The sequence below is a fragment of the Tympanuchus pallidicinctus genome, unplaced genomic scaffold (assembly GCF_026119805.1).
Source record: "Tympanuchus pallidicinctus isolate F22 unplaced genomic scaffold, pur_lepc_1.0 scaffold53, whole genome shotgun sequence".
Classification (NCBI taxonomy): domain Eukaryota; kingdom Metazoa; phylum Chordata; class Aves; order Galliformes; family Phasianidae; genus Tympanuchus; species Tympanuchus pallidicinctus.
Window position 1 is genome coordinate 159,671 of NW_026294773.1, and position 26,732 is coordinate 186,402.

A 26,732-nucleotide genomic window follows, 5' to 3' on the forward strand; every position below is an offset into this window, starting at 1 on the left:
TGTCACAAGCTGCAGGAGCTGAGGACACCCAACAGCCATCGTCCCACTGCTTGTAAAGCAGCATAACACACAGCACTCCATGGTTTTCATGGCTTCAGTGCTCATTTTATCATTTAACTTCCACTGAGAGACTCAGAAATAATGCAGAAACAGCCCCTGAGAGGCACTAGGAAAGAGAGCAGAGCTGAGCATCACCAGACTCTTCGGCCCCTTATCTGACCTGGGATACACATGACAGCACCTGCACTATTTCCCAGTCAGTCCTGAAAAATAAACCTCTGGAACCTGACAGCAAGGCAAGATCCAAATCCAGCGGCTGCAGCTGCAGTACATCAACCAGAGTCCACGTTTCAGAGCTGGCTGCAGCTGCAAAACCCCATCACAGGCATTAAAACACAGCACAGCAAGGACGGCTGCAGGCTCAGATGTCAATGCCACACCACTGCAGACACCTCAAACTCAGGGAGCGCAGCCTCAACCAGGCGCTGCTCCCAACCTCTGCTGGTTGCAGATCCGTTCTCCTTCAATTCCTACAACAGTTCCCCTCCCCAAACCCACTCACACAGGAAAAAAGTCCCCAGAACGTGTCGAAATCCCCCGCAAAGTTCTCCCACTGTGGCAAGGCCATGTCAGCAACGGTTTAATTGGTGCCAATTTCACAACTTCTCTGAGAAACGAGGAGCTTAACAAAGCCCTTCCTGCAATTTAAAGGAGCTGTAAGACTCTGAGCTGTGCACTGAAACTACCCAAAAGCTACTGGAAAGCTGAACCCAAAGATGACAGCAACCACCAGCCATGCAAAACCTGCTCTGTGCCCAGACGCCTTACTGCTGGAGACCTCAGATCAAAGCCCCAAAACCTCAAAATGCAACGGGAAGAGCCAAGGGATTCCTCCCCCACCCCCAAATACTCCTCCAGCAGCTGCTCCAGCCCTGGGGTGTAACAGCACTTTGGGGCCTGCACGGCTTTGAGCATCTTTGAAAGCTGCAACCAACCGAATCCAGAGAGCACAAAGCTCAGCCACGTCTCTCCCTGTGCATCTCCAGATTTTGGGGCACAGCACAGCCTCGTGTGAGCTTTTCTGGCACAAGCACAGGGTGGGAACCAATCCAACAAGCACTGAAACCGCACCACGCAGCTGCAGAGGGTATTTGCAGGTGCTCTGTACCCATACAGGTGTATAGCTTGGATGTTTGCTTTCCTGGGTGTTTATCTTCTGGCTGTGTCTGCACACAAGCTTATCTCCCAGGGGAGGGGTGTGTTTCTCCTGCACACACTGTTATCTCGAGGGATGTGGGCTCTCTCTGAGGCGAGCACCACACGTGCATCCCAGTGCCAGCAGCAGCGCAGGCAGTGGGGATGGGGCTCCTGCTCCTCTCCATCGTCTCCTTTTATTAGAGAAAGGGAAAGGAAAACACAGCAGCTCTAACAAGGAGGGGAAGGGAGAGAGATGTGAGAAGGATGGAAAGGGAAGGAAGGACGGCAGGGTCCTAATGGAGAGCATCGGTCCCATCTAGACGTGTTCAGGGTCTCCTTGAAAGAACCCTGGTTTCTCTATAAATGCATTATCTCCCATTACCTTCCCAAAGCCCTCCTGTTCACATAGGGGACAATTAACACAGCCACTCCTAATGCTATTTCATGTGCTGACCCGTCTGGAGATGGACACTCCAAGCTGCCCAGCGCATCCTCACCACGTCCCAGCGTAGACAAGAGTTCTGACAGCTGCCATCCCAGACCACCATATAGGAAGGCACTAATTAGCTCTCTCATCACCACAGAATTATTTGAAGGCCTCCATCTCACTGCAAGCAGCACCACCTGGCTTTGCAGCACCAAGTTCAGGCTGCACCCTATGGCCCCCCCATCACCATGGTGCTTTTCTCCATCACTCCACCCCCCCAAAAAAAACACCAACCAGTTCCACTCTGAAACCTCCCAGACTGCTGGTCATGCCCTGGGACCTTGGCTTTCTTCACAACACCAGGACCTTGAGCCAATCTCAGCCCAGGCAAACACCCAGCAATGTCTCACCTGAGCAGCTCCATCCCCTGCATCCATGCGGGACCTTCGGTGCTGAACCTGCTGCAGCCGGCATGCAGAAGCCTTCTCACCCAGCAGAGCTCCCAGCCAGCAGTTTGTGCAGCTGCCGCCTCACATCTGCCTCTTCTCTTGCCAATTGCCCAAGAGCCCTCAGCCTCTCATGCCCAACAGTTCAGCTGTCATGGGCTGTGGGAAACCTCAGCTTTGGAAACGCTGCGTTTACACTGATGCAACCCGGCAGACATTCGTTTTCCGGAGTTGCTGTTAAGGGGGAGAGGAGGAATATCCAGCCTGGGTTATGGGCTGACCCGTGTCAGGGATGTGGCCAAGTGCAGCCTCCCTGGGCTGTAACTCTACCTCTTTCCTCTCCCCCCCACCCCCTTGGTCCCATCCCACTGCTCGCTCCTTGCGATTCCTCCACCGGTTCCACGCGCCATACAGCTTCCTCCACCATCTGGGCTCCATTTAGGGGAGCTGATGTTTTTCACAGGGCTGTAATCTAAACTTTGGTATTGAGTTTACATCTCGCATACCAGCGTCTCACCACTGCGCCTGGCCACGTCGGGGGGGTGTCTGGGCTGCCAGGCTCCATCCTGACACAGAGGGATGCAGCACTTCGGCAGCTCCACGTACCTGCAAACCATCAGATAGCCCAAGAACTGCAGATGCTGATGCACAAATCCCACATGGATCTAGCCAGGAGCTGGGCACAGGGCTGGAAAGCAGAGCAACTCACCCTGGGAGGCTGCAGATGGGAGCTGGAGCTCCTAATCACTGTTATCCAGCCTCCATCACCAGCAGCAGGAAATTCTCTTAATTTTTTGCCTTAAGCCCTACCCTTATCTCCATCCATACGCTGCAGTCAGACCCTGCAAGCAGCATTTCTCAGAGCAAGGACAAAGGTTGTCCCTTTGGGGAGCAGAGGATGGACACTGAGAGGCACCAGGCCCTGCAGCATCGCACTGCTTACTGCTGCTCTGCTTGACCCAGACCAACCAGATGCAACCATCAAAGCCAAGTTCCACCAACAGCAAGCCCACACCATCAGGGAGCAGGAGATGAGAGGGCAGGAAGCAGCAGCAGGTCAGGGGCTTCCAGCAATGAAGAACTGCTGAGTTTGTAGGCACCTGCATTTGCAGCTGCCTGCGCTGCAGAGGTGGGACAGGAAGATCTGTGCTCCCAGGACACCTCGCTGGACCGGGCTGTGAGCAGACTGCTCTCCATCCCCTTTTCTGCTCCATTCAGCTTATGTTAAACGGATATTAAAAAGCACAAAGTCTTCGCCCTGAGCTGCTCAGAGCTCTCCCTTCCCAGAGCAGCGTGCCCTGAACACTTAGCATCGAGTCTTCCATCTTACAGCCATACAAACCCGAGCAGAATCAGGCAGCCAGGCTGTGATGAGGACAGCACCACCACCACCACCCAAACTAACAAGCAAATTCAGGCACCGTGCAAGCAGCAAGGAGGAGCTTCACCGCCCAAACACAGTTAAGGTGCTGCATTTGCAAAGAGGCTGGCACGACAGCTCCTCTACCAGACACTGGCCCAGCTCTCCAGCCCCCACAGTTATTTATGAACTGCGAGGGCTTGCAGGCTGCCAGCACACTCTGCCAGCGGGCACAGCAGCATCAGAGAGCACCGTGAGCTGGTTGCATGCTGCAAACTCTGCTCCAAGCCCTGCAGCAGCTCCCACCCCCATCTCCTCGTCCCCCAACCCGAGGGTCTGCTCTGCTCTTTGGCCAAGCAACCAGGCTGGCTCCATCCCAGCAATCCACATGGCCAAGCCAAAAAATGAGAAGTAATGTTTTTATACTTGGACTTTTCAGGCAGGATTTAGTCATTTGTGGACACGAAGGCTTGGCAGGACGCTCTGCCTCCACTCACCTACTGCAGTGAGCAGCTGTTTGTGACGGCAGAGCCCTGGAGATGGAAGAAGAGAGACTGCTTGTGATTTATTCCAGGTGAACCCTGATTTAATCCAGAAGCATCCAGCTGACGAGGAAGGAGTCACATCCAGCATGCAGTTGGGCACAGACTCTCACAACACAAACATCCAACAGCTTCACAACAACAAATCCAGCGGGGACTTCTACCCCAATCTACCTAATGGCTAAAAAATTAGTTATAGGCAGAAAAGCCAAACCCTCTCTGAGTGCACACTTGCTTTAAGGAGGCAGAACAACTGAGACCTGGTCTGCCATACTAGAAAAGCAGGTTCCAGCCCAGCTCTGTAAGGATTGTACAAACCCTGTTTGCTTTCCCTGTGCCATGGAGAAAAGCTTCCTCCCGTGAGCCCAGCCATCACTGCCCAGCTCTGGGAGGCCCAAGGAATCACCAGCACTGCAGGAGAAGCCCACAGCCCTGAACATGCTCTGCTGGGGCTCCAAGCAAAGCTCTGTGCAGCCTACAGTCTTCCTATGGGGAGTCAGTGTGCTAGCAGGCCTTTTTGCACTTGTGCCCTGATTGCAATTCCTTAATTCTTCCTGCCACGTCGACAGCAAGGTTTGCCACTGCTGCCACAAAGCAGAGGGCAGCTCACGTTCCCAGCACTGCTGGGAGGAAGGGAAATGTTTTGCCCCATTGCAGAGCAAAATCCTGCAGCATCTGTGGGGAGGCTGCAGGCTCTGCAGTGTGTGTTCAGTGAAGATTTGCTCAGGGGAGTTTGCACCATGCGGTCACATATCTGAGCCTGCTGGCTCATCCCACCCTCTCCTCAACAGCTCTGGTGCTGTAAGCAAGCCTTGTGTGACTGTTAAGGCAGGGCAGAAGGTGAACTGAGCCTAATCTGGGCTGCCAGAAGAGAGAGACAGCAGCAGGAGGGGAAGGGGAGAGGGCACCGTCCCCTTCATCTCAGCAAAACACCAACTCCACTGTAAGTCCCCACCTTAGGGCCAGAGCAAAACTTCTCAGGCACGAGCCCAAGGCTTATCTGCTGCTCCCTCCCTACTCCCACATTTCTGTTATCGAACCAACGCTACTTAATCTACAAATCCTGCCTCTTAAACCAGCAAAGTCACGCCGGTTCCTGCAGTGCCGATGCTTGGCTGCGTCCCTCAGCTTCAGCAGAGAGCCCCAGGATCACCAGCAGTCCCCACAGCACCCTGTGACTGATGCCACATCTGTCTGTCCAACTGCATCCCCTACGTGGGTCCCACCACCGTGCTCCGCCGCCACTGACCCTTTTCCCACAGGTTAAACCACTTCAAGCATCCTACAAGCCGAGTTTATTTAGGAACCCACAACAAAACCTTGAAGGAAAGGGAGTCAATGCGGAGCTGTGCTTCAGAACCAAGCGTGGGATAAAAGCTCAAAAAGGAACACAGCAGAATTCACCACGGCACAGATCAGCAGCACAACCCTATTAAGCATTGACCACTGGAGGAGAAGCGCCTCAACCAGGAGCCTCTGTGCCCCGCAGGCAGGCTCCTGCAGCAGTCACACAGCTGTCCCGGCTTTGAGACAGATAAGGCTCAAATGATTCATTCACTCTAAACCTTTATTTGTTCTTGCTTACCCAGAAAGAGCCAGCAGCTGCTAATGCTTAACTGGGACAGCTCCCAAGCACAGACAAAGGCCTGCAAAAACAGGTTTAAGGAGGAACTGATTGCTCAAAAAGCAATCCTAGAAGAGGGAGTTAGAAAGGAGCTCAGCGCCGTGCAGGAGGAAGAGGAAGCCAGAAAGCACCTAAAAATACATCTTTAAAGAAGCAGCCAAGCACAGGACCAAGGCCTCGCCTGCACGTGACCATCACCCACAGCATAGGCAGGATGTGAGCTTGGTACACAGCACTCACTCCCCAGCAACCCCACATACAGAGTGCATAGCAAAAGCCATGGCCAGCAGCTTTTGCCCCACGAAAGCTCAGTTCTGCCATGCAACAAACATTCTGGGTGCGGAATGCTGCCCCATTTGTGTTCTGACCACCCCACACACCGTGCCAGATCCACCCCAGCTGGGAACCCACCTAAAAGCCAGCAGAAATGGCATCAGACAGCTTCAACAAGTTCAAAGGAAGTCTGGAAAACAAGACTGCTCCCAAGATGTACTCTAAAGAACAGCTGGGTCCTGCTGAAGGACTAAACACAGGGTCAGTCCTTTGGGCTGTGTACCCATCTGGGCAACACCTTCGGATGTGATAAGTGAGTTTCCTGTGAAACAGCCAGAAATGGCAGAGCAGGAGAGCTGAGACTGCCCTGCTGCTGCTACGGCTGGGGCTGCCGCTGCCTGCTCCTCTCTTGCAGCTGCAAGGCTGCAGAAAGCTCTCACATGGGCACAGGGCTGGGAATGGAGGATAAGTAAGCAAAGCAGCAAAGAACTTGACCTGCTCCTGCACCGACCCAGCGGGGTGAGAGCTTCAGCTCCGCCCCATGCAGGCACCACTCCAGAAGGATGCTCCCAAACACCTTCAGCCAGTCCACAGCACTGTGCAAGGAAGGAAAACCCCCCCCAGGGATGTGAGAGGCACTTACAGGACGGGCTGAACATCACCAGCGCCGCAGACAGAGTCAGAGATGTGCCCTGAGGCTGAGAACATCCAGCTAGTTCCGCTCCCGGGAAGCCACCGCTCCGCATCCCACATTCACTTCTGCTTCGTTCCTGCTGTGCACGTATCTGGTCATCGAGGCAGCACCGAGACGCAGCAAGATAAGACTGCTTGAAGATGGGCCAGATGCAAAAGGGCACTTAATGAACTCTCGTGCACTGAGTCATTCCATCTGCAGAGCCGTCTGCCTCCTCCGGAGCGCACACCAACGCCGGCAGCTCTTATTTCGTGCTCACGTCGGTGCAGAAGCCTTTGAGCACAGCAGGCTGAGGCTGCTGGGTAGGGCTGTGCCCGAGCTGTCCCTTCAAAGCTGCCATGAAACGCAAACACAACTTTCGCATGGCACAAGTTTGCTATTCTTCACCCTTCGGTCCTTGAACTCATGACTACTGAGCAAGGCGGCTTGCTCAGCTAACCAGCAGGCTAAGAATAGAGACCTTGAAGTGAAACCTACAGGGATTGGCAGCTATTTTGAGAGCGCTCAGCCGGCGGGGCGGCGTGACATAAGAGGATATAAAGAGGAAACTCTGCACAACAACTCTCACCTCACCGAGATTTGGTTAAGTGAAGGTAGAGCCTCCATGAGTGCTTTTGAGGCAAAACAAACACAGAAATGGGCTCCCGAGGCCACCTCCACATCAACATGGGATTCCAAACCAGGGCTTGCAGCTCTGTGATGCACCCCAGGAGCAGCTCAGCCCCTTCTCTGTGTTTCCAACCCCCCCCTCAGAGCCTCACAGCTCTCCAGCAAAGCACACGCATAGAAGGGAGGGCTGCGATCTGCCCGGTCACCAGATGTGTTTGAGAAAGATCTGGTCTCGGTTAGCAGCCAGCATTAAGATTAATGTAAGGAAATTTAAATGGCAATACTCAGAGTGTATTTGATTTCAAGCCTTAGGTGCTTGGAAAACAAACATACAAGCTACGGTTTCTGGATATCAAGCCTGCCACCTGAAACCAGTCCCTGCAGCAGCACACTGCAGGGTGCTCCCTGCATCCACCTCTCAGCACGTGCAGAGCAGAGGCTCTGAGCATCAGAATGTCCTCCTCAGAGCTGAGAATGGCGATTTTCTCCTTGCTTTTGGACAGAAAGAAGCTGCAAGCAGGGACTCCCAATTCACCAGCTTCATCTTTTATAAAGACATCCCACCAAAACCTGCACAGGGCACTGGGAGAACAGCACACCTCCAGCAGCTGTTACTACCCTCCCAGCCTCTCTGCAGCAGATATTCTCACCCTGTAGCCACCAACAGACAATACTGGAAAGCTTGTGGCCTCTTAAGTGTTGCTTAAGGCAGCTGGAGCTGGAAAATAGCAACAGGAAAGAGGAGACTCTTCTCAGTAGCCGTGCCCCCAGGCTACGCACAGAAACATCCTCTGAAGCCTCAGTGCATCAAACTGCGAGTGAACCTGCAGGATTTACATAAGCCTTGAAGTTTTGGATAAGCATCGAGGAAGAAATTCAGAAGGCAATCCTGTATCAAGCTCTCTGGGAAGTGACGTTCTCCACGTTTTCTGTGCTGCCCAAGGCTTCATGCTTACGCAACAGCAGCTTTTGAAAAAGCAGCATCAGCATCAACACAGCCTTCCCCTCCCTTGTGTAAGAGATTCCCCTTCCGTGAAGGCTTGGTTTTGAGGCATTACTTTTGGATAGCAGTCAGTAGGGCTTTTTTGATCCTGAGCAATCCAGTAAATGCACTGAGCACCCGGGAGAGCCATCAGCAAGCAATGCCACAATCTGGCAGCCCGAACTGTGCACCACCCAGCAACACATCCCACTCCCAGGTTGGCACTGGAGGATGCTCCAGGCAGAGGCACACAATGCACAGCCAAAGCATTTCTCCATCGTGATCAGAGTCCCTCCTGGAGGCCAGTCTGAGGTCCTCGCTGCTCTCAGCGCTATCCCAGCTCCCACCTCTCCCTCCTCTTGTACCCCACAGTGAGCACCCGTAGTCCCAGCCCAGCACACACTGTCCCCCACTGCAGTGCAGACAGATTGCAGGGCGAGCGTAGCCACTTTGCTTCACACTGGTGGGAGCACTGGTTTAATCCAAGCATGCAGTGCAGCCCTGGGAAGAGCTAAGCCTCTCTGTTGTAAATAGCTCATGGGATGGAGCTGGATCTGTCCAAGTGATGGGGCTTGTGGTTGTGATAAGGTGCAAGAAGCCAGGTAAAGATGACTGACCACAGCACCGTCCACTGCACACACAGCCTTAAGCATGGTGGACTGAGATTCTAAGAGGAGGGAGGGCAAGCAGGTATGTGTGATGGATGTGTTAATGCACCCAAGTGTCACACAGAGCTGCTGCCCCACTCCAGCCCATCCTTGGGACCAGGAGCACCACTGACACCCTTTGCTCTGAAGCTCCCTGCCCAGGAGCAACGTGGCTGGCAGCCTGGCACCAGCTCATAGCTCTTTCCTCAACATCCTCCCATATTACCCAACAGGGACCACACTGACAGGGACGTACGTACTGACTGCCACCTCATACACTGAAATACAGGTTCCTGTGCATCACCACCTCCAGCCCTGCTCTGCCCAGGGCTGCTGTGCCCCAGCACAGATCCCTCCTTTAAGGTGAGCCCGGGGAACTTCCAAAGTCAGCCCAGCAAGCTGACTTGGGCTACATTTACTATTTATAGTTTGATGACTGGGATGAAGCCATCCATGCATTCCAGCTTCACTTGCTCTGGCTAAACTCAAGCACCAGTGACTGAATCCTGCACAGCACACAAAGGCTCAGAGCTCATTCAGTGTTAGCAACAGCTGCTATATCTGGAAGACTGTTTCAAGGGAAGCTGGAGCTCTCTAAGGCAGAGAACGAAAACAAATCCTTCACATACATTCTGCAGGACAGCGCTGCCCTCCTAAACATCCTTGGCTCAGTTTAACAAACCCACGTTGAAAAGTCCCTGCTAAAAGCAACGAACTGCAGCTCACCAGCTCTGCACCCCGAATGCTGTCCACCTGCTGGAAAACATCCCACCGCCAACACACAGCCTCAGATCTCTGAGAGCAAGAAAACTGCCTGTAAAGCACTGCACCCTGCTCACCAGGGAAAGGCAGCTTTGGCAGCACGGGAGTGGAGTGGCCAGACCCAAACCACACTTGCTGCAGGCACCAACAAAGGAAGAAAAACATCACAGCAGCTCAGCACAGCCTTCTGCAGTGTTTTTAGTGCGAGCTGCAGGGCCTTCTGTAGTATTTTTAGGGCAGCTTGGCAGAGAGCAGGGCTCTCAGAGCCTTGCCCACAGAGGGCTGCTCAAGCCTGACACGAGCCCACCCAGCTGCAACCAGACTCAGCAGGGCCAGGACACGGTCCCATGGCCATCAGTCATCAGCCTCGTTTTACCAACGACACAAAGTCAGCAAAGAAGCTGCTAAGAGGAAGCCAGCAAAGCCTGAAATCGGGGAAGGATGCATTCTTGCCTTCAGGGAGCATAGCAAGATAATGAGACACAGACCTCGGGAAGGATTCGATGCAACAGCTCACAGCACTGACTCACCTCCCCGTCCTGCGCAGCCGTCCCTGTCCCCACGCTCTGGCTGGAAGGAACAAAGCAGGACACTGCTACAGCTGGAAGAAGACAAGAGGTAACCGATCACATCAGAAAAAATAAGGCCCTGGTGCTTGAACCTTCAACAAACATGGTTCCATCCCCAGCCAAAGCAAAGGGATTCGCACACAACCCTGCTGGAGCTGGGTAATGATGCAGGAGCTGCCCTGGTTCAGAGCACTGCCAGCACTCTGGTTTGTTTATTTTTTACCCCTCCTCAAGGTCCCAGCTGCTAAATACATGACTGCAGGATCTCTTGGTCTTTCTCAAAAAAGCACATCTACCATTTCATCCATCACTTGAACAAGAAAAAGCCCCAAAGCCTGCTCCACAAAGACTCCAGGCACACAAAGCCTCTCACTACTGACATTTTCAAGCCTTAATATATTGTCTTTGAACAGTTTCTAAATGGTTCGGGTTTGGCAGAGCTGGCTTTCAGCCTCCCAAGAGTCATTTCTAAGTGCCCTGAAGTGAGAAAACTCTGCTTGGCCTCAGCCCAGCACCCCAAAGCCATTGGCGTTGCCACTCACATCCCTAGAGCCACCTGCCTCAAAACACACCAAGCCACCGTTCCCAACCAAAGCTGAGCTCCCAGCACCAGACAGAGCCTGGGTTTTCATTATAACTTACAGCCCAATGAAGTGTGAACACAGAAACAAGGGCCAGAGCCGTGACACTCGTGCTTCAGCCACTGCAGACCTGAGTTCCTCAACTTCGCCAGAGAAACACCACAAATCCACACCCGCAGCCTCCAGGATGCTGGACTTCATTGCTCTGAAAGTCTAAAAACAATGCTGCAGAGCTCCAAAACACTTCTGTCAAGTCAGAGCAGCCCCAGACAGAACAGAGCACCACGCACAGACCCAAAACTGGGCACCATCCCCATCCCAGAGAGCTTCTTGCCAATGCAAGACACAGCCAAACAGTGTCATGAACTGCTGGAAAAGGCACCTCATGTGCACTTGCACTCCACCTCCTCCCTCCTGCCATGATGCCCAGGACAAGATTACACACCTGCACAGATTGGCCCTAACATTTCCACATGTCCTTACACAAATTACACATCAGAAAGGCTTAGGACCTGCTCTTGCCAGCTCTAACCTTCCCACATGCCCACGTCTTCAATGCTTTCAGCCTTGCTGCAAAAAACTTTTGCTGCCATTTTCACTCTCCCACTTCCTGCTCACATCAGGCAGCCAAGCAGGAAGGACTGAAATCCTCAGAGCACACCAGGAAGCACCAGAAATCTGCTGTGATGTGCTGGGCGAAATGCTCTGCAGACACCTGGGTAAAGGCTTCCCAAAGCAAACAGCTCTGTAAGGAGCTGAGACCATTCTCTAGGCTAAAAACAAGGCGAAAATCACAGCACAGCCCAAGTCCTCAGGGAGTTTGCTCCCAGAAGTGACAGCTCTCCCTTCCCTCATGCAGCCAAGCATCCCCCTACTACTTCTGCAGAAGCATCTGAACACGGATAATGCTTTTATCATGGAAAAAAGGTGTGGGAAGCTCTGCTTTTTTGGAGCATGGGAACCGCCAGCAAAGACCAAACACAGGATAACCTGCAGGTCTGCAGGCTGCAGCAGGCACAGACTGCACAGCTGGGATACTCCATGCATCAACACTGCTTTTCTAGAGCAGCTGTTCCCATCCTTTCTGAGCAACTCCGAGAGAAAACAAGGACGCAACTTCATTAAACGTGTCACAAACCGACGGAGCCGCCGCTCCCATCCCTTACGGCCCAACCAGCAGCAGGGAAAAGGACCGGGACCGAACGAACCCCTCCAGCAGAACCCAAACCCCGCACTAAACACAGAACAACCCATCTCACACTGCACAGAGCCGCGCTCGCACCCCTTAAACCCCCCCTGCCCCCCACCTCCGGCCACGAGCATCTTCAGTAGGGCAGAACCGGGGCTCTGGGGGGGAGGGAGGGAAAGTACCCTAAAGCGGACCCCCAGGACGCTGCCAACCCCGGACCCCCCTCACCTCGGGCGGGGCCGTGCAGGGATAAATGCGAAGCCGGGAGGTCGGCAGGGCGTAGAAGCCGTTTTGAGGCTGTTGGCGACGGGGATCCATGGCTCGGAGCTCCCGGGCTCCACCTGCAACGCCGCAACGGAACGGGGAGGAGACGGGAAGCCCAGACCCGGTCCGGCCCACCGCGCTTTGTCTGCGGGCGGCACCGCCCCGAAGCCGCGCTGCAGCCAATGGAACCGCCCGCATCGCCGGGCCGGGCCGGGGGGCTTCGGGGTGGGAATGGAGCTGAGCCGCCCCCGAGGGTTCGAAGGGCTCCTGGAAGCGGGGACCGAACGGGGCGTGGGGGGGGTGAGGAAGGGGGAGGAGTGGGTGTGGGGTTCAAAAAGGAGATCTGGCTCTTTTGGCGTGGTTTCGTATTGAAATGAGGTTCGTGGCGCTGTGCGGTGTGGTGTGGGTGAAGCCCACCCTGTGCTACCCTATGGTATACACTGCACCTCCTGCAGCACCTGCTGCTTATTCTGCAGCACTTATTGCACCTCCTGTAGCACATATTCCATCTCCTGCACCAACTATTGCATCTCCTGCAGCACCTATTGCTCCTCCTGAAGCACATACTGCATCTCCTGCAGCACAAACAGCTCACACACAAACACAGAGCTGGTGCCAAGCAATCAGAAAAGCGTCGTCTTCTCAATGGTTGGACTTGCTGATCCTGATGGCCATTTCCAACCTGAGCAATTCTCTGATTCTGGGATGCAATGCAGGGCCCCAGCCATAGCAGGGAATGTGAATCCCCAGAAGTGTTTGAAGCAGGCAGCTGGAGGGGCTGCTCTTTGGGAGCACAGTGCTGAGCTGAGTGTTGTTTGGCCACGTGTTTGGTCCCAGCAAGAGATCCCCTGCCATCAGCAATGTGACAACAGAGAAATCCCAGAGAGAGAAAATAGAAGGGTCAGGTTGGTTAAACGCAGCAACTGGGGAAACGTGCCTCCTGCAGCACGACCTCTCTGCTGTCACTGCAGCTTTTTACCTCTCTTCCCAAACCTGCAGGACCCTGCTTTGTGCTGGTTCAACCCACAGGCCAATTTAAGGAGGAAAAACTAGGAACTGCACGTTGAAAATCTCTCGCCTGACTCTGTGAAGCTCTGGAAAAGACCCTTTGCCGTGGATTTACTTTGAAAATCTGAAATCCAGCAACGCCTTCAGCGAGCAGCAGCAGCACGGGGCTGGCTGCGGGTGATTGCTGCCATTTCCTGCCCTCTCCCTCAGGACTCGCTCCCCACCGCTGCCTCCACTGATTGGATGCAAAGCATCCGCCTGCTAAAAGCAAAGGTTGCTCCGGAGTGATACAGGATGTGCAAGCAGGAAAGAGCTGTGCAGCTCACAAGCCTTTTCTTTGCTATTTATCTTGCTGCCTGAAACATATTCACTTTGAAAATGGAATGGTACCAATCCAGAATATTATGCAGGTCCATGGTCTGCAGAATATTATGCAAATAGAGTCAGGTACTCTTTTCATAGCAGTATTCTCATCTTTAAGGTCCCTTCCAGCCATTTGATGATTCTATGAGATATGTAAGTTGTCAAGCAGTCAGCATGGATCATCCTGGCCACCATGGTGACCACGAGCCGTTAGGGTGCTTTCATGGCCAAGAAGACCAATGGTGTCCTGGTTGATCAATGGTTGACCAACAGTTGACCAAAGATTGACCATGAGCCAGCAGTGTGCTCTAGTAGCCAAGAAGACCAATGGGATGCTGGGCTGCAGTGTGCAGAGCGTGGCCACCAAGGCAGGGAAGTTCTCCTCCCCTCTGCTCTGCCCTGGGGTGGCCACAACTGGAGCACTGTGCAGAGGGCAGGGGAAGCATCCCCACGTCTCAAAGCAAGAAAGAGGAAAAACAAAGAAAGAAAAAAGCCACATGCGGACCCAAGGAGGTGGTCCTCAGGGGCTTCAAATCACCCCCAAAGTTATCCCACAGATTTCCCTGCTGACAGCCAGGAGCATCCTGCAGGCGGGGGTCACTTGGCTCAGCTCTCCTGCCAGAGGACAGCAGCATTTCCAGGAAATCCGAAGCAGGGGGGATTCTCTGACCACCGAATCACACTTCTCTTTTCCAAAGAAGAAATCACTTCAGATGCAGAGCAGAGCCCTGCATCATCCCAGAGCAAGGAGACCTGCGCTGGGCTGCGGCTCAGCCCTGGGGCTCCACACCTCCAGAGGTCAAGCAGTGCAGATGCAGTGAGATAAACACCGAAACACGAGTGGGCAGCAGCTGGGCTTTTGCTGAGCTATTTTGTTCGCTTTTACACGACCAGAACAGAATATGGGAAGTTACACATCGAGCATGCATGCGTGCACGCAGGCTGGCACCCGATGTGAGCTATTTTCGGTGCTCTCTGAGGCTGGCTCAAGCTGCAGCTGCTCACATTGAGTCTCACCTTTGGGGTTTTCCCTTTCCCTTTCATCGATGCTTTTTTCCTGGATCGGCTTTTCCTTCCCATTCATTTTCGAATCTCATTTATCTCCAGGTTCATCTGGAATGTTTGGCTTAAGCCCCTCTGAGACGATGCTCGAGCAGCACCTGATGGTGCCCTGAGCTTTGAGCCCACCCTGACCTCACCCCACGCAGAGCAGAGCACATCAAGGTGCCCCCCGAGCTCCAAACGATGCCAAAATTGCCAGTGGTTTGATGACAGACAGCTCATTCTGAGAATGCCCAATAACTTGACAGTGAAAGTCTCAGCAGTGCCCACTCTGTATATTTGCATATCACTCAGTGACACCAATCCAAGATGCAATTCGTTGGGATCTTTCTCCATGCTTTAAGTCTGGCAGCAGCAGGAGAAAGGGATTTATTCTCCCTTTTTAGCCCTTTTTTCCTGCTCAGAGCCCTAAATTCCCCTCAATCCATCCTTCCCAAAGGATGGGGAATGCAGCCAGGGGTTGGGCTTCCCAAGCTGGATCCGTCCCTTCAGCCCTGCTCCTGGCTCCACGTGGAACCCAAGGGCAAGCTGCTGTTTTTCTCTTCCAAAACAAGAGCCCAGTCAGAAAGGAGAGGTTTGAGGCTGGCTGCCAAAGGAAGAATCGTAGTGATCTTTGCAATTTGTGATCATCCTTGCAAAACCTGCCTCCAACTGCAGAAGTGTCCCACCGAGACCTCCCTCCATCCAGGTGGGGGAGTAAGGCCGAAGCTCAGATGGAGACATGAGAGCACCGAACCAGCTGGCAGCTCCGCAGCGCAGGGTTGACGCCAATCATTCACCAGCGATTATTTTGGAAGCACAGGCAGTATTTTTAGCCAGGAAAGCAGGCACCACTTCCCTTTCTGCCATCTCTCCTCCCTCTGCCAATGAGCCAGGCCTCTTTGCTGTGGCCGGGTGGGGGGATGCACCCAGAACCCGCTGCTGGTTGTGAAAGAACTGTGCTGCTATTTTGATCAGAGGAGCTGAACACGCTTCACCCCCATGAGTTTTGCAATCCTCGTGCCGACAAAGGAGGAGCAGCCACCACAGGCTGCCTGGGTTCACCCCAATCCCTGCCTGATGCCCACAGCATCCTGCAGCCAGGAGAGGGTCCACGGGGAGGGTGGGCAGTGATGGCAGCACCTCATTCTGTACTGCTCTGCATCCTCCTCCCTCTGCTTCTCATCCCCATCTTCTTCCACCCATCCCATCTCCTTCCTCCTTCCTGTCCTCCAGCCCCAAAACTCCACACTCATTGGGCCCATTCCAGGTCTGCACTTCTCACCTCATCTCTGGACCTCACAAACTATGAACAATCAGAAGTTTCTCCTGCTTTCCAGGAGAGAATGGAGCTGTTCTTGCTTTTCCAACGGAGCTGTGCTTGCTTTTCCTTCTATTTTTCTCCCATAGATCCCCTGCTTCGGGTTGAATTTGGGATGCTGGAGGCCGATCTGCTGAGCCTGCCAGCCACGGCTGACCCAGCAGGCAGGCAGGAGGTGGGCGAGTTGCTGACTCGGGCACAAGAAAGCTTGATGCTTTTTATTTGCTGATGTATGAAAGATAGGGGAGCAGAAACTCACACCCTGAATTGGGCAACGCTGTGCTGGGCACAGGAGGAGGCTGCGAGTGGAGCTTTAGGGAACTGCAGCGGTGGAGTGGTCAGGATGCATCCTGGGTGCAGACCTTGGTGCTTTGTAGTTTGGGGTCTCCGTTTGTCAAAGCGAAGGCAGCAGAGGCTGAGCAGGGGATGAGGAGGTCACCCAACCCAGCATCAGCCCACTGCTGGCGCAGCTCTGCCACCAACTGCCTCCTGAACACACCGGGCAGAACTGATGCAGCCCTGCAGAGAGCAGCTGATGATCACAGCGCTCTGCTGCGACTTCTCTGCTTCCATTCAGCAAATGGAAAACTATTCACATTTCAAAGCAAAACACCGAGAGCAGCACACAGAGCTGGCTGCCTGCTTAATAGCCTCCCTCCCCCGCAAACCTTCTCCTTGCATCACCACTGCAGGATCTGACCCTCCTCTTTGGAGACCCTCAGAGGTTCCCCAGCACCCGAAAACCCCCAGCACGGCAGGGCAGTGCCCAGCCCGCATCCCACCACCCCCATCCTCCGCTGCTCTTATAACCAAACAACCGCGCTCACCCATCAGCCTGGAGGTCTGTTTTAAATAGACACTCCTTCAATAAGACCTACAAAAATACCTTTGGTCGTCCTTCTGCTCAGCATGAAACCACAGCGCGGCAAAGAGGAACCAGCGACTCAAAGCAGGGCACGCTGCAGCCCGGCCGTTCCACCCTCCCGTTGCTGTTTGCGCAAAGCAAAGGGCAATTATTGGAGATGGAAGATGCGTGCTTCACCCGCCCGCTTCCCCCCGCCGCTCTTGTGGGTCTTTCGGACGGCCCCAGGGGAGAGAAAAACATTTGTTTTAAAAACAGGAAAATGTGATTGTAAAACCACAACAATGGGCCGGGGAAGGAGCCGGAGCAGCTCTCAATTTAGCTTTCGAAACAGCCTTCCAGTTGACTAAATGTTTCTGTAACAAACAGCCGCCGCTCCGCGCGCCCTCTCCTGACTCCGGCAGTGCGTGCAGCGAGCGCTGCTTTGCTGCCTGGGCCACATCTGCACCGCCCACTGCAAAACCCCATCCTTGTGCGAGCACTGGGACAACCCACTGCAAACCCCTTCCTTGTGCGAGCACCCGCTGCGCTCCCCGTTTCACGTCCCCTGCGCTTCCCAATTGATGCAACATTTTCTGTACAGCTTTGGCTCTTTCTTTCTAAAGCAGCTCCGGCGTGGCAATCACGTGAAAACCCCCTGCATGGATACGCCGACCTCTACCTGCTCGTCCTCATCCTTGCCTTTTTCCATCAGAGAAAAGCCAAACGTTTTCACATAAAGGGGCTGTGTGAGGTTGCGGCACAGTTTGCGCACATCACCACCACCTGAGCGGCTGGAAATTGTTTATTTCCTTTCCAAATGCCCAGAGGGTTTGTATCCAGATAAAGAAATAATAGCTGGCAAAACTCTGTTTTCCAAAACACAAAGAGAATGCACTGCAGGCAGACCAGGGCTCCTGGGGCTGCTCCTGGGATTGGAAAGCCAAAAGCCAAAGGAGCCATTTGGAGGTTTTCCCTTTTTTCCCCATCTTTCCAGCTGTGTGCCATGTTCAGTTCTTGCTTCATAGCTTGACTGACCTGTACTGAGCACAGCCCTGAAGGGTGGGAAGCATCACAGCAGCTCAGCAAAGGTCCACTGACTGCCCATCCTGTTCAACGAGGGGCTGAATGGAGAGCCCAACGCACCCCATGGGGAGGCTGTGGGGTGAGATCTGCGACTGCGGGCCTCTGCATGGGGTCACAGTTCTCTGTGCGGAAAGGTCCAACAGCAGAGCAAGATCCAAAGTGAAATCATCCCATTTCAGTGAGAAATAAGGAAGATGTAAGGGGTGCTATGGCCCAGACATGGACATGGTACTTTCCACAGAGATGTCACAACTTGAATCCACTCCCGTTCTCCTATTAATAACAGTGCAGACCTTGCTCTAGCAGTCCAGTCTTGACACAAAGAGCACTGTGACTCCCTTTGGGTTGGGGTAGAGAGGAAGGACCTATCTTTTTAGCAGCTTTGTGATGGCACACAGTCTACCTGGATGGCCAGAGCCAGCTGCAGACAGAGCAAAGTGGTCACACCAGCAGACGAGACGGGTCTGCAGGGGAAGGTGGATTCTTTCCTTCCAAAAAGGCTCAGAAAATACATCAGGAATGGCAACGCTAGTAAATCTTTCCACCCAGCAAGCCATGACCTCAGCTCCCAGCCCTCCTGCAAGAAGCTGGAGGCGATGCTCAGCTCCTCGGTGCCGGTGTGCAGTGAAGGAGTGACGTGGAATAGATTGTGAGAGACCAAGACCTCCCAGCTCTCTGATGCTCAGATTTTTAGCATCAATTCATTTTTATTTTGCAGCCTTCCTAAGCTGGGACAGCACTCACTTGAGAGCATTGCTGCTGTGCTGAGCATTCAGAGCCACCACGTCGGGTGCGTGCAGATTACTTTGCTTTAAGGGCCTTGCTGCTTTACAGGTGTCGGCTCTCCCAGTCTGCACCTTCGTTTTTGAAACACCCTGAGCACATGCTCAGCCTTCTCTACAGCCCAGAGAAATGAAGCAAGATGGAAATTCCCATGCTGGGCCGTAGGAGCGTTGCACCACTCTCAGCACTTTTGAAGCAGGGCGAAACTCAAGAATCCTTCCATCGCAGCTTCCCTCCCCCTCCCCGTGGGCTCACAATGCACACCAGTCTATCTCAGTGCCATTTCCCAAGCTCTTCACCAAGAGAAAATGAAAGAACAGGGAAGTACCAAGGGTTGACCAGAGAAGAGGGGAGAGCTGCCCTACTTTGTGACAAACGGAACAGGGAGATGCTGCCCCATCCCTTGGTCCAGGCAGGGCGAAGGCTGGCAGGCTGAGGAGCTGCTGCAATGTGAGCAGAGTGCAGCTGTGTATCCTTATGGTTTAGCAGCACAAAGGCAGGGCTGGGTGAGCAGGAATCAGATAAAGCCACCCGTTCTGTGGGGTGCGCAGCAACGCTGTGCCTGCAGTGCTGTGCACGGAGATGGGTTTGTGGGGCAGCAAAGAGAACTTTGTGCTTTGAAGGTGAGAAGCTGAAGCTGAGCATCTGGGCCGCAAACTGGTGAGCACGGGTGACCCAAGAGAGCCTTTTAGTGCTAAGTGAAGAAGGAAAAACTCAAACCCAGAGCGCTGCTGCTTGGAGGAGGGGAGCGGTGCCTACCTGTGGGGAGGTTTTCCTGCTCTGCATGGCCCACATGCATGGAACGTGAGCGAGAGCCGCTGCCCTGTGTGCCCTTCCCCTCCCAGCTGGTGGCTGCCAGGAGCAAGGAAACGAGCCCTGTGAGATGGCTCAGTCCAGAGCAGCCCTGCAGCGATGGAGGGGGATATATCAGAGCACAGTGCCAGCATGGATCAACCAGAGCAGAAATCCCAGGCAGGATGCACCAGGGTGAAGCCGGAGCAGAAATCCTGTGTGCTTCTGGGAAGGCTGCAGCAAAGCAATGCCCAGGGCTGCAGTGCACACCAACATTTGCTGACAGTTCTCCCCACACTCCTGCATACACGAGCAGCTCAAGAGCCGCCTGCAGCCTCCTCTGTTTGCCACCCTCTGCCCTGCGCTTCCCTGGGGCAAGTGGACAGCCAAAACCCCACACATATCAGAGGAACACCACGGAGATGTTCAGCAAAGAGCACAGTGTTAAGAAAGCCCAGAGGGAGACACGTTAAGCCCAGAAGATGGTTTGGAGGAGTACCTTTGTTGTCAGTGCTCATCTGCCCGGCCCGCGTGCGGAGCTGCCTGCTGCCCTTTAGCTTTGTCTCTCTTTCCCCCCAGTGCATTGTGACAGTCCCCAGGGCAGAGCAGCTCTTTAGTGTGGTCTGCACCGTGTGTGGTGAGGAGCCCTGCTCTCTAGCTTTTTTCTCAGTGCAGTTTCCATGCTTGGTTTCAGAATGACGACCTCTGATGTCGCGCTGCCGCGGGCAGCGGCTCTCTCTCGCGCACAAGTTGGTTTATCTTGCATCCTTTCATTTTACTCTCACACCCAGCTGGTGGGCTGACGGCTTTCAAAATAAAATCAAGCTGCCAGGAGGCTCCTGGGGCTCTACCAACCTTTTGCAAAGGCTTTGTTAAAAATGGCCCTTTTCCATCAGTACTCCCATTGGTATAATTGGTCACCTGGGGATTCTCGGACAATGGGTACCCCAGGAGCAGATGCAGCGTGGTGCCCAGCTTTATATCTGCTGGGTGGTGCAGAAAGACTAAAATTGGAGCTGCTTCGAAGCCACCCACGCTCACCCAGGAAGACAAAAGTCCCTCCCTTGGAGCACAAACAGCCCAAACCTCAGCTTTCCAAATGGCACCCAAGCAATCGAAGGGCTGATCCCAATTAATGGCACCAAAAGACAAAGGTGCCGACCCCCTCCTCATGCTGCAAGTGATGCCCGAGCACCAGGGGCAATCAGGGAATCTGTAACAGAGGCAGAAATTGCCCCAGCTCTGCACTCAGCATCTCAGAGCACTGGAATTGCCCTCTCCATCCTCGGCATCCCCCCCGTGCAACGTTTGCTCTGCGCTCGCTGCTCCCAGCACCATCCCTGCAACAGATGGAGGAGCTCTGAGCAAACAGAGCTTTTTTGCATCTCGATGGGAAGGCCAGGAGGTTTCACTTGCTGCTGGAGCAGAGAGACTCCGAGGGGGCTGAGAACAAGAGAGCTCACAGAACACCATCATGCGAAATAGCCGTGGGCAGAGAACCTGGGCCGGTTGTTCTGCTGGAAGGACACCACAGCTCACACAATGCAGCACTGTCTTTTCCCCGCTACGCTGGGGGAAATTGGTTTTTCCTCCTTTTAATTGTCCTTCTGTTTGCAAATTGCTTGTGTGTGCTTTTAGTCTCAGTCGCTTCTATTTTAGGAGCGAGGCAAATGGCAAACAAGGAGAGAGAGCAAGTGAAGTTTCCATGAGACTTCTGCCTCCACTGCTGCGACGTGGGACAATCCCTCAGGGCCAACATGAAGCGACACAGCCCCAAATCACCCCCAGCAGCCCACACCCCATGCACAGAGCGTGCTCTGCTCGGATTTATTGCTTCAGAGCAAAAGCCAACAGTTGGAACTCAGTGCACGCCGGGAGCACGCGCAGCATCCGCAGCGCCCATTGCAGCGGGGAAATGCCAGCAGGGACCATTCCCTGCAGAGCCAAGGAAGGAAAACCCCAATGCTGGTCCCCCATGTGATAAAGGGCAGCAATTCCTGGCTGTAACCACTGTGATTTTGAGGGGACACAACTGACAGGACAAACGCACATGGGTTCCTCTGAGCTGCTGCCATCCTCCTCTTCACCCCACCAAAATAATGGGTCCGTGAACGTCGGAGAAAAGATATCCCCCAACAGGAAAAAAAAAAAAAAAAGGGAAAAAAAAAAAGCTCTTAAGAAATAGAAGGTCAAATTTGCTTCTTATGCAACTCCCTCGCAACTTGTAAAACCTAAAGCTGCAGGACATAAATCAACCACTAACTGCCTGGGGTTACAGAGACACTTCCTCTAATAGCACCCGATTGCGTAAGTGCCTTTTAACGGGAGTTTGGCTCTGCTGAAATCTCTGTTAGGGAGAGGCTGAGCAGCCCCTGCTGGGCTGAGGCTTTGTGCAACTTTTTTGCCCCGCTCCCCTTCTTGGGGATACCCAGGGATCCCTTCTCTCAGCCCCTTTTACACCTGGAGAAAGGTTGGAAGAATCTCTAAGCTCAAACACCATTTTTCTCCACGGCTGCAATTGGGAGAAAGCAGTGCGATCCCACCCTTCTTCCCATAGCAATGCCAGCTACGGGGTCCTCTGCCCACAGCATATCAGTTCCGGCTGGAAACAGCTTTATTTATATGTTAGTGCCTCCTTTGTTCCCCCCCCCCCCCATCCCCCATCCAAAAACAAAGACAGAAACCGAGAGAAATCACTGCGCGCCGCTGCTGCTTCAGAGCATCACGTTGTTATGGCCAAAAAACACAACAGGGGAAGGAAAGGCCATAGTGTGTCCCCCGTCCCCCCCCACCCCCCAGTCCATGGGACAGAGCCCTGCACCCAACGCAGCCGTGCTGTTTGTTTGGTGACTGTTCTGCTATGGTTATTTTTAGCTGGTGACGCCTGGGGTATTTCGCTTCAGGATGTCCGGTCTGAGCCTCTTTCTGGGAATCCCATGTTCTCTAATTGTAAACAGCCCCACTCAGTTGCTGCAAGCACCGAGAGGCCCAGACTCATACAGCAGGGCTGTCAGGTGTGAGTCAAACAGGAAGCTGCCGCCGCTTCCACAAGCGAAGCGTCGGGTGTGAAAAAGTGCTCCATTCACACAGCCCCACAGCCCAGCCCAGATCCCACAGCATGGGATGCCCCTGAAGCGGGACCAGCTCCGTCCCTCCTCCAAAATGTTGTCCTTAGGAGAAAAAGGGTTCCCGAGGGCCTCATGTGTGGATGTTGCTGCAGTGGTGCAAAGGGAGAGGGGATGGGTGAGATGGGGATGGGATGGGACGGGGATGAGGATGCTAAAGGAATGAGATGGGGATGAGGATGCTGAGGGAATGGGATGGGGATCAGTGGGGACAAGGATGCTGGAGGAATGGGATGGGGATGCTGAGGGAATGGGATGGAAAGGAGAGGGCACAAGGATGCTGAAGGAAAGAAGTCGGGATACTGATGAGGATAGGATGGTGATGCCAATGCAGGAGGTGTGGAGGCACAAGAGGGGACACGGAGAAGTTATAGCCGTATTTCCCACCCCATGGGGCTGAGCTGAAGCAGATGCCAACCCAAGCTCAGAAACTGCCAGAGAGTGGTTTGGTCCCCTGCTAACAGCAGCACACTGCTCCCCCTGTGCACTAAACCAGCTTGGGGCGATCCAAATGCACATGCCTTGTGCCACACGAGATGAGCATCCAGGTCTGCATCACCCCAGGGTCCAATCACTGTGCAAAGGGATGGAATGTAAGAGCATGGGATGCTAAGACAGCACCGTCAGGACAGGACCTGCCACAGCAACCACAATTTCTGCAGCATGCAGGGTAGGAAGGCACCAAAACGTGTGTCCTAATTTCACTGTGGCCACAAAGAGCTGCAGCAGCACCAGCAGCCCTTTGCACCCCATCATTTGAGCCCTCAGTTTCCAGCAAGCAGCAGCGATGGCACCGCTTGGGGACCCAGCAACAATGCTCACAGCTCAGATGCTCTAAAGGTCCCAAATGTTAGCAGAGCAACAACAGAGACAGCAAAATCCTCACTTGTGTTTCTCCGAAGTCGCAGCATCGCGGAGACCTCTGCATTGGAAGCAGTTTGTTTTGCATAGGATAGGAAGGTCAGAGTCAACATCTGCAGCACTGTTACAGGAGTCTGATGCTCCTCCAGCCTCCCCAGTGTCAGAAACCCAGCGCACCTTGCAGCCTTTTGGGACTCTTTTGGACATCACATTCCTCAGCCATGCCCCTGCCCATCCCTGCCCTCTGCATGGGCTAAAAACCCAGCGAGGAACTGAGCCAGCTGAGCAGCCCAAGGGAGCTTTCATGGCTGAGGAAGGGCAGAACACAATGCTTACAGAAGGGTGAGGATGGGCAGGATGCTATAAAGCATCCTGTAGGAACCCATCCACACCAAACATCCCCACAGACCTCAGCACCGAGCTCCCCAGGAGGAGCCGTGCACGGAGCGCAGTTGTACCCATCCTTTATCTGACTCATTTCAGCATCTCAGGGGAAACCCTGGCATCGATAAACAGCGCTCTGCTCTCTGCCTCCACATTCACCAACCGAAATCTGGAGTCTATTTTTAACCCTCTGCCACCCACAGCCGGGAGGGAGCCGGCAGCTCCCTGCACTCGTGCTGTTGTTTACCGGGTGGGTGAAGTGACTGCAGTGCTGGTGAGGTATCGAGCAAAGTGAGACCAAAACAAGAGTGCTGATGTGTCATGCTACCACTTTCCATGCTCGGCGCCTGCACTGTGCCCCCGGATGGGGTATGCAAAACCAGAAAGCTCCCATGTTTGATTTTCCAGCACATCCCCAGATGAGTGCGTTGCTCAGCCTGCTCGTGGGCCACTGCTTGCTGAAGGGCTGGGCTGCATGCATGGCCATGAATGAATGGGGAAAAGAACACAAGGAGGAGATGGATTCATTCTGCAGCACTGACATGGCACGAAGGCTGCCTGAATCCAGCAGGGCAGGCAGAGCTGCCACTGCTTGGAGCCTTCATGGAGCTTTTTGCATGCTGCTTGTGCACAGGGGAGCGGATGCAGCCTTTGTGGTCAGGGCAGGACGCGGCGTGCTTCCTCCAGTGCTGGAGGATCCAAGAGCACAGCTTCCAGCTTTCCCTTGGGGAAACACCTCCACTCTGACCACTGCGGGAGAGAGGTCTGCTTGTAATTCCTGCCCGAACAAAGGCTGCCTTGAACAGCAGTGTCCCAACCCCACCTCAGAACAACACCTGATGCTTCCTTCCCAAAGCCTCCACGCTCCCTGCAAGGCTTTTGGCGACCACAGATTCCAGGATGGCTTTAGGAAAATTGCTGGCTGGCTCCTGGCACCATGACTGGGAGCTCTTTTTGCTCTGCTCTCTGCCCATCGCATCACCCTGGGCTCCTTATACAGCCAGCAGCCAAAGGGCAACACAACGTCACCCAGGAGACATTCTCTCTTTGGGTTTCATGATGGAAACCATCTGCTGTTGCGTTGCTCAGAGCTTCACGCAGACTTTTTGCCCTCTCTCTGGGCAACAACTTAAAAGCACCACGTTGCCTCCCCAGCAGGCCCAGAAATAACTCAGAAGATACAAATCCATCTGGTAGCCCTAGTTGGTCTCCATTTCCTCATTGGAGATGGGGGCAGAGCCATGTGTCTGCTCCCGAGCTGCTGGTCCCTCTCTGGATTTTCCTGCTCCACTGCAGCGTTGTGCTGTAAAACCTTCATTTCCTGAAACGCATGGGATGAGGCCAAGGGGTCGTGTTTTGGACAACTTGCCTTTTCCATGGCAACTGGCAATGATGTCAGCAACGTGCAATGATGGGAAGGGGCCAGGGGAATGGTGAGCTCTCCAGGAATTGGGCAGGAGGGGCTGCTGTGCTGGTGCCATGGGTTGGGAGAACCCTGAAGGCATCTGCCCTCCTCCCAGCCACATCCCTCCATCCATCCCAGTGATGCTGTTCACCACCACTGCACAAAACGAAGCATCCAACGCTCTCCCCTGCATGGGTGTCTGCAGGACGTGTCTGTCCTGTGGCTGTGGGTTCTCAGTTCCTCCATTCCCTCTGGTCCTCCAGCTGCTCTGCTCCCCATCACAAACTCTCTCCCTCCAGTAGAGCCCCTTTACAACAGCAAAGTAATTAAAAGCTCCAGCAGATGAGCGTGCAGGACACTGATGGCCAGCACCAGCTTGAATGCTCCCACATCGCCGTGTCTGTCTGTCTGTCCACCTGTCTGGGATTCCTGTGGCTGGAGACATCTGCCACCACAGCACTGAGCACACTGCTACAGCAAAGTCCTGTCTGGGTCAGCTCTGAGATACCAACAAAAACTTCCTATGCATAGAGTTGCCAAGGGATCCCCATCCCAACTGCCTTTGACACAACTGGAAATCCTATGGAACTCTTTTCCACCCCAGAAGCACCTTTCCAGGTGGGAAGTATCATCAGTTCTGCCCCCATTCCGTATGCTTTACAGACTGACTGACCTGGGCATGCAGCTGCAGTCAGAAGGGAGCAAAGCCAGAGGAGCATTGCAGAGATGAGAAGCAAGCTGCTGGGAAGCACAAGCCATGCACCCACAGCAGAGCTCTCACACAAATTTAATGGGTCATCAGTAATAATATTTACCTGATGCATTCCCACAGGGCAGTTATCTGCCTAAAGATCCCAGCAAGAAAAGAAGCAAACAGGGCAGGCTTGGTCCAGCTCCCTGCTTTAACTCTGTCCATGATGGCAAGTTGTTCAGGTGACCTGGTTCAAACGTACCTTCCAAATTGCATCTGGAACAACCCATAGACATCAACAGAACAGCAGGGAGAGACAAACTGGGTGACTGCAGGCATGGATCTGCACCAAGCAGGTCTGTGAAAGCAGTGGGATGCGCTTGTGCTGTTGGTGGTAGCGCAAAACTGATGGCAAACACCATCCAAACAGTGGCAAACCTCATCCAAACAGTGGCAAACACCGTCACAACGGTGACAAACGCCATCGAAGCAGTGATGCTGCCTTCCCTGCATTTTGGATCTCACTGGGAGATTTCAACCAAATGTGGGGAAATGGCCCCCCATCAGAGCTCAGCCCCTCTGGGAACCCAACAGCACCGTGATGGGGAAAGGGAAAACAAAACAACCCCACGAGAGGACTTCCAAAAACGCTGCACAAAAAGTGAACACTCAGCAGAGCGAGGTTTCCTGCGCAGTGAGAGTTGGCCGCCAAGCGAACAGGAAATCACTGCTTCCTGCATGCAGAGGAAGTGCCTATCTAATGCCTGTGATCAAAAACAAACAGCGCTTCGATTAAACAAACAAAGGGCCTAAAAACTTCAACAGCTCGCAGCTGGGGTCAGCTCCAGCAGTGGGGGGAAAGTGG

At 53.8% G+C, this 26,732-nt stretch overlaps 2 protein-coding genes across 11 annotated transcripts in view; one reads left to right on the top strand and one right to left on the bottom strand.

Annotated features, from left to right (window-relative positions):
• The window catches only part of LOC128091854 (cytochrome c oxidase assembly protein COX14), a 161,638-nt gene that overhangs the window by 60,720 nt on the left and 74,186 nt on the right, over positions 1–26,732 (top strand). The gene's annotated exons all lie outside the window — the stretch shown is intronic.
• The window catches only part of HDAC7 (histone deacetylase 7), a 60,209-nt gene that overhangs the window by 27,946 nt on the left and 5,531 nt on the right, over positions 1–26,732 (bottom strand). Inside the window, exons 1-2 of one of the 10 annotated variants that reach the window (XM_052705224.1) lie at positions 12,131–12,577; positions 10,094–10,164 (exon numbers count right to left, since the gene is read on the bottom strand). The exons of 2 other annotated variants lie outside the window; for them this stretch is intronic. Coding sequence is in view for 4 of the 8 variants with exons in the window: in XM_052705216.1 (XP_052561176.1) it covers positions 6,513–6,615 (103 nt within the window). In the remaining 4 variants the exon portion in view is untranslated. Of the gene's footprint in view, positions 1–6,512; positions 8,253–10,093; positions 10,165–12,130; positions 12,578–16,785; positions 16,889–19,900; positions 20,001–26,732 lie in introns of those variants that run through there. 7 more of the 10 variants (XM_052705222.1, XM_052705219.1, XM_052705217.1 and 4 more) reach the window with 7 other exon arrangements.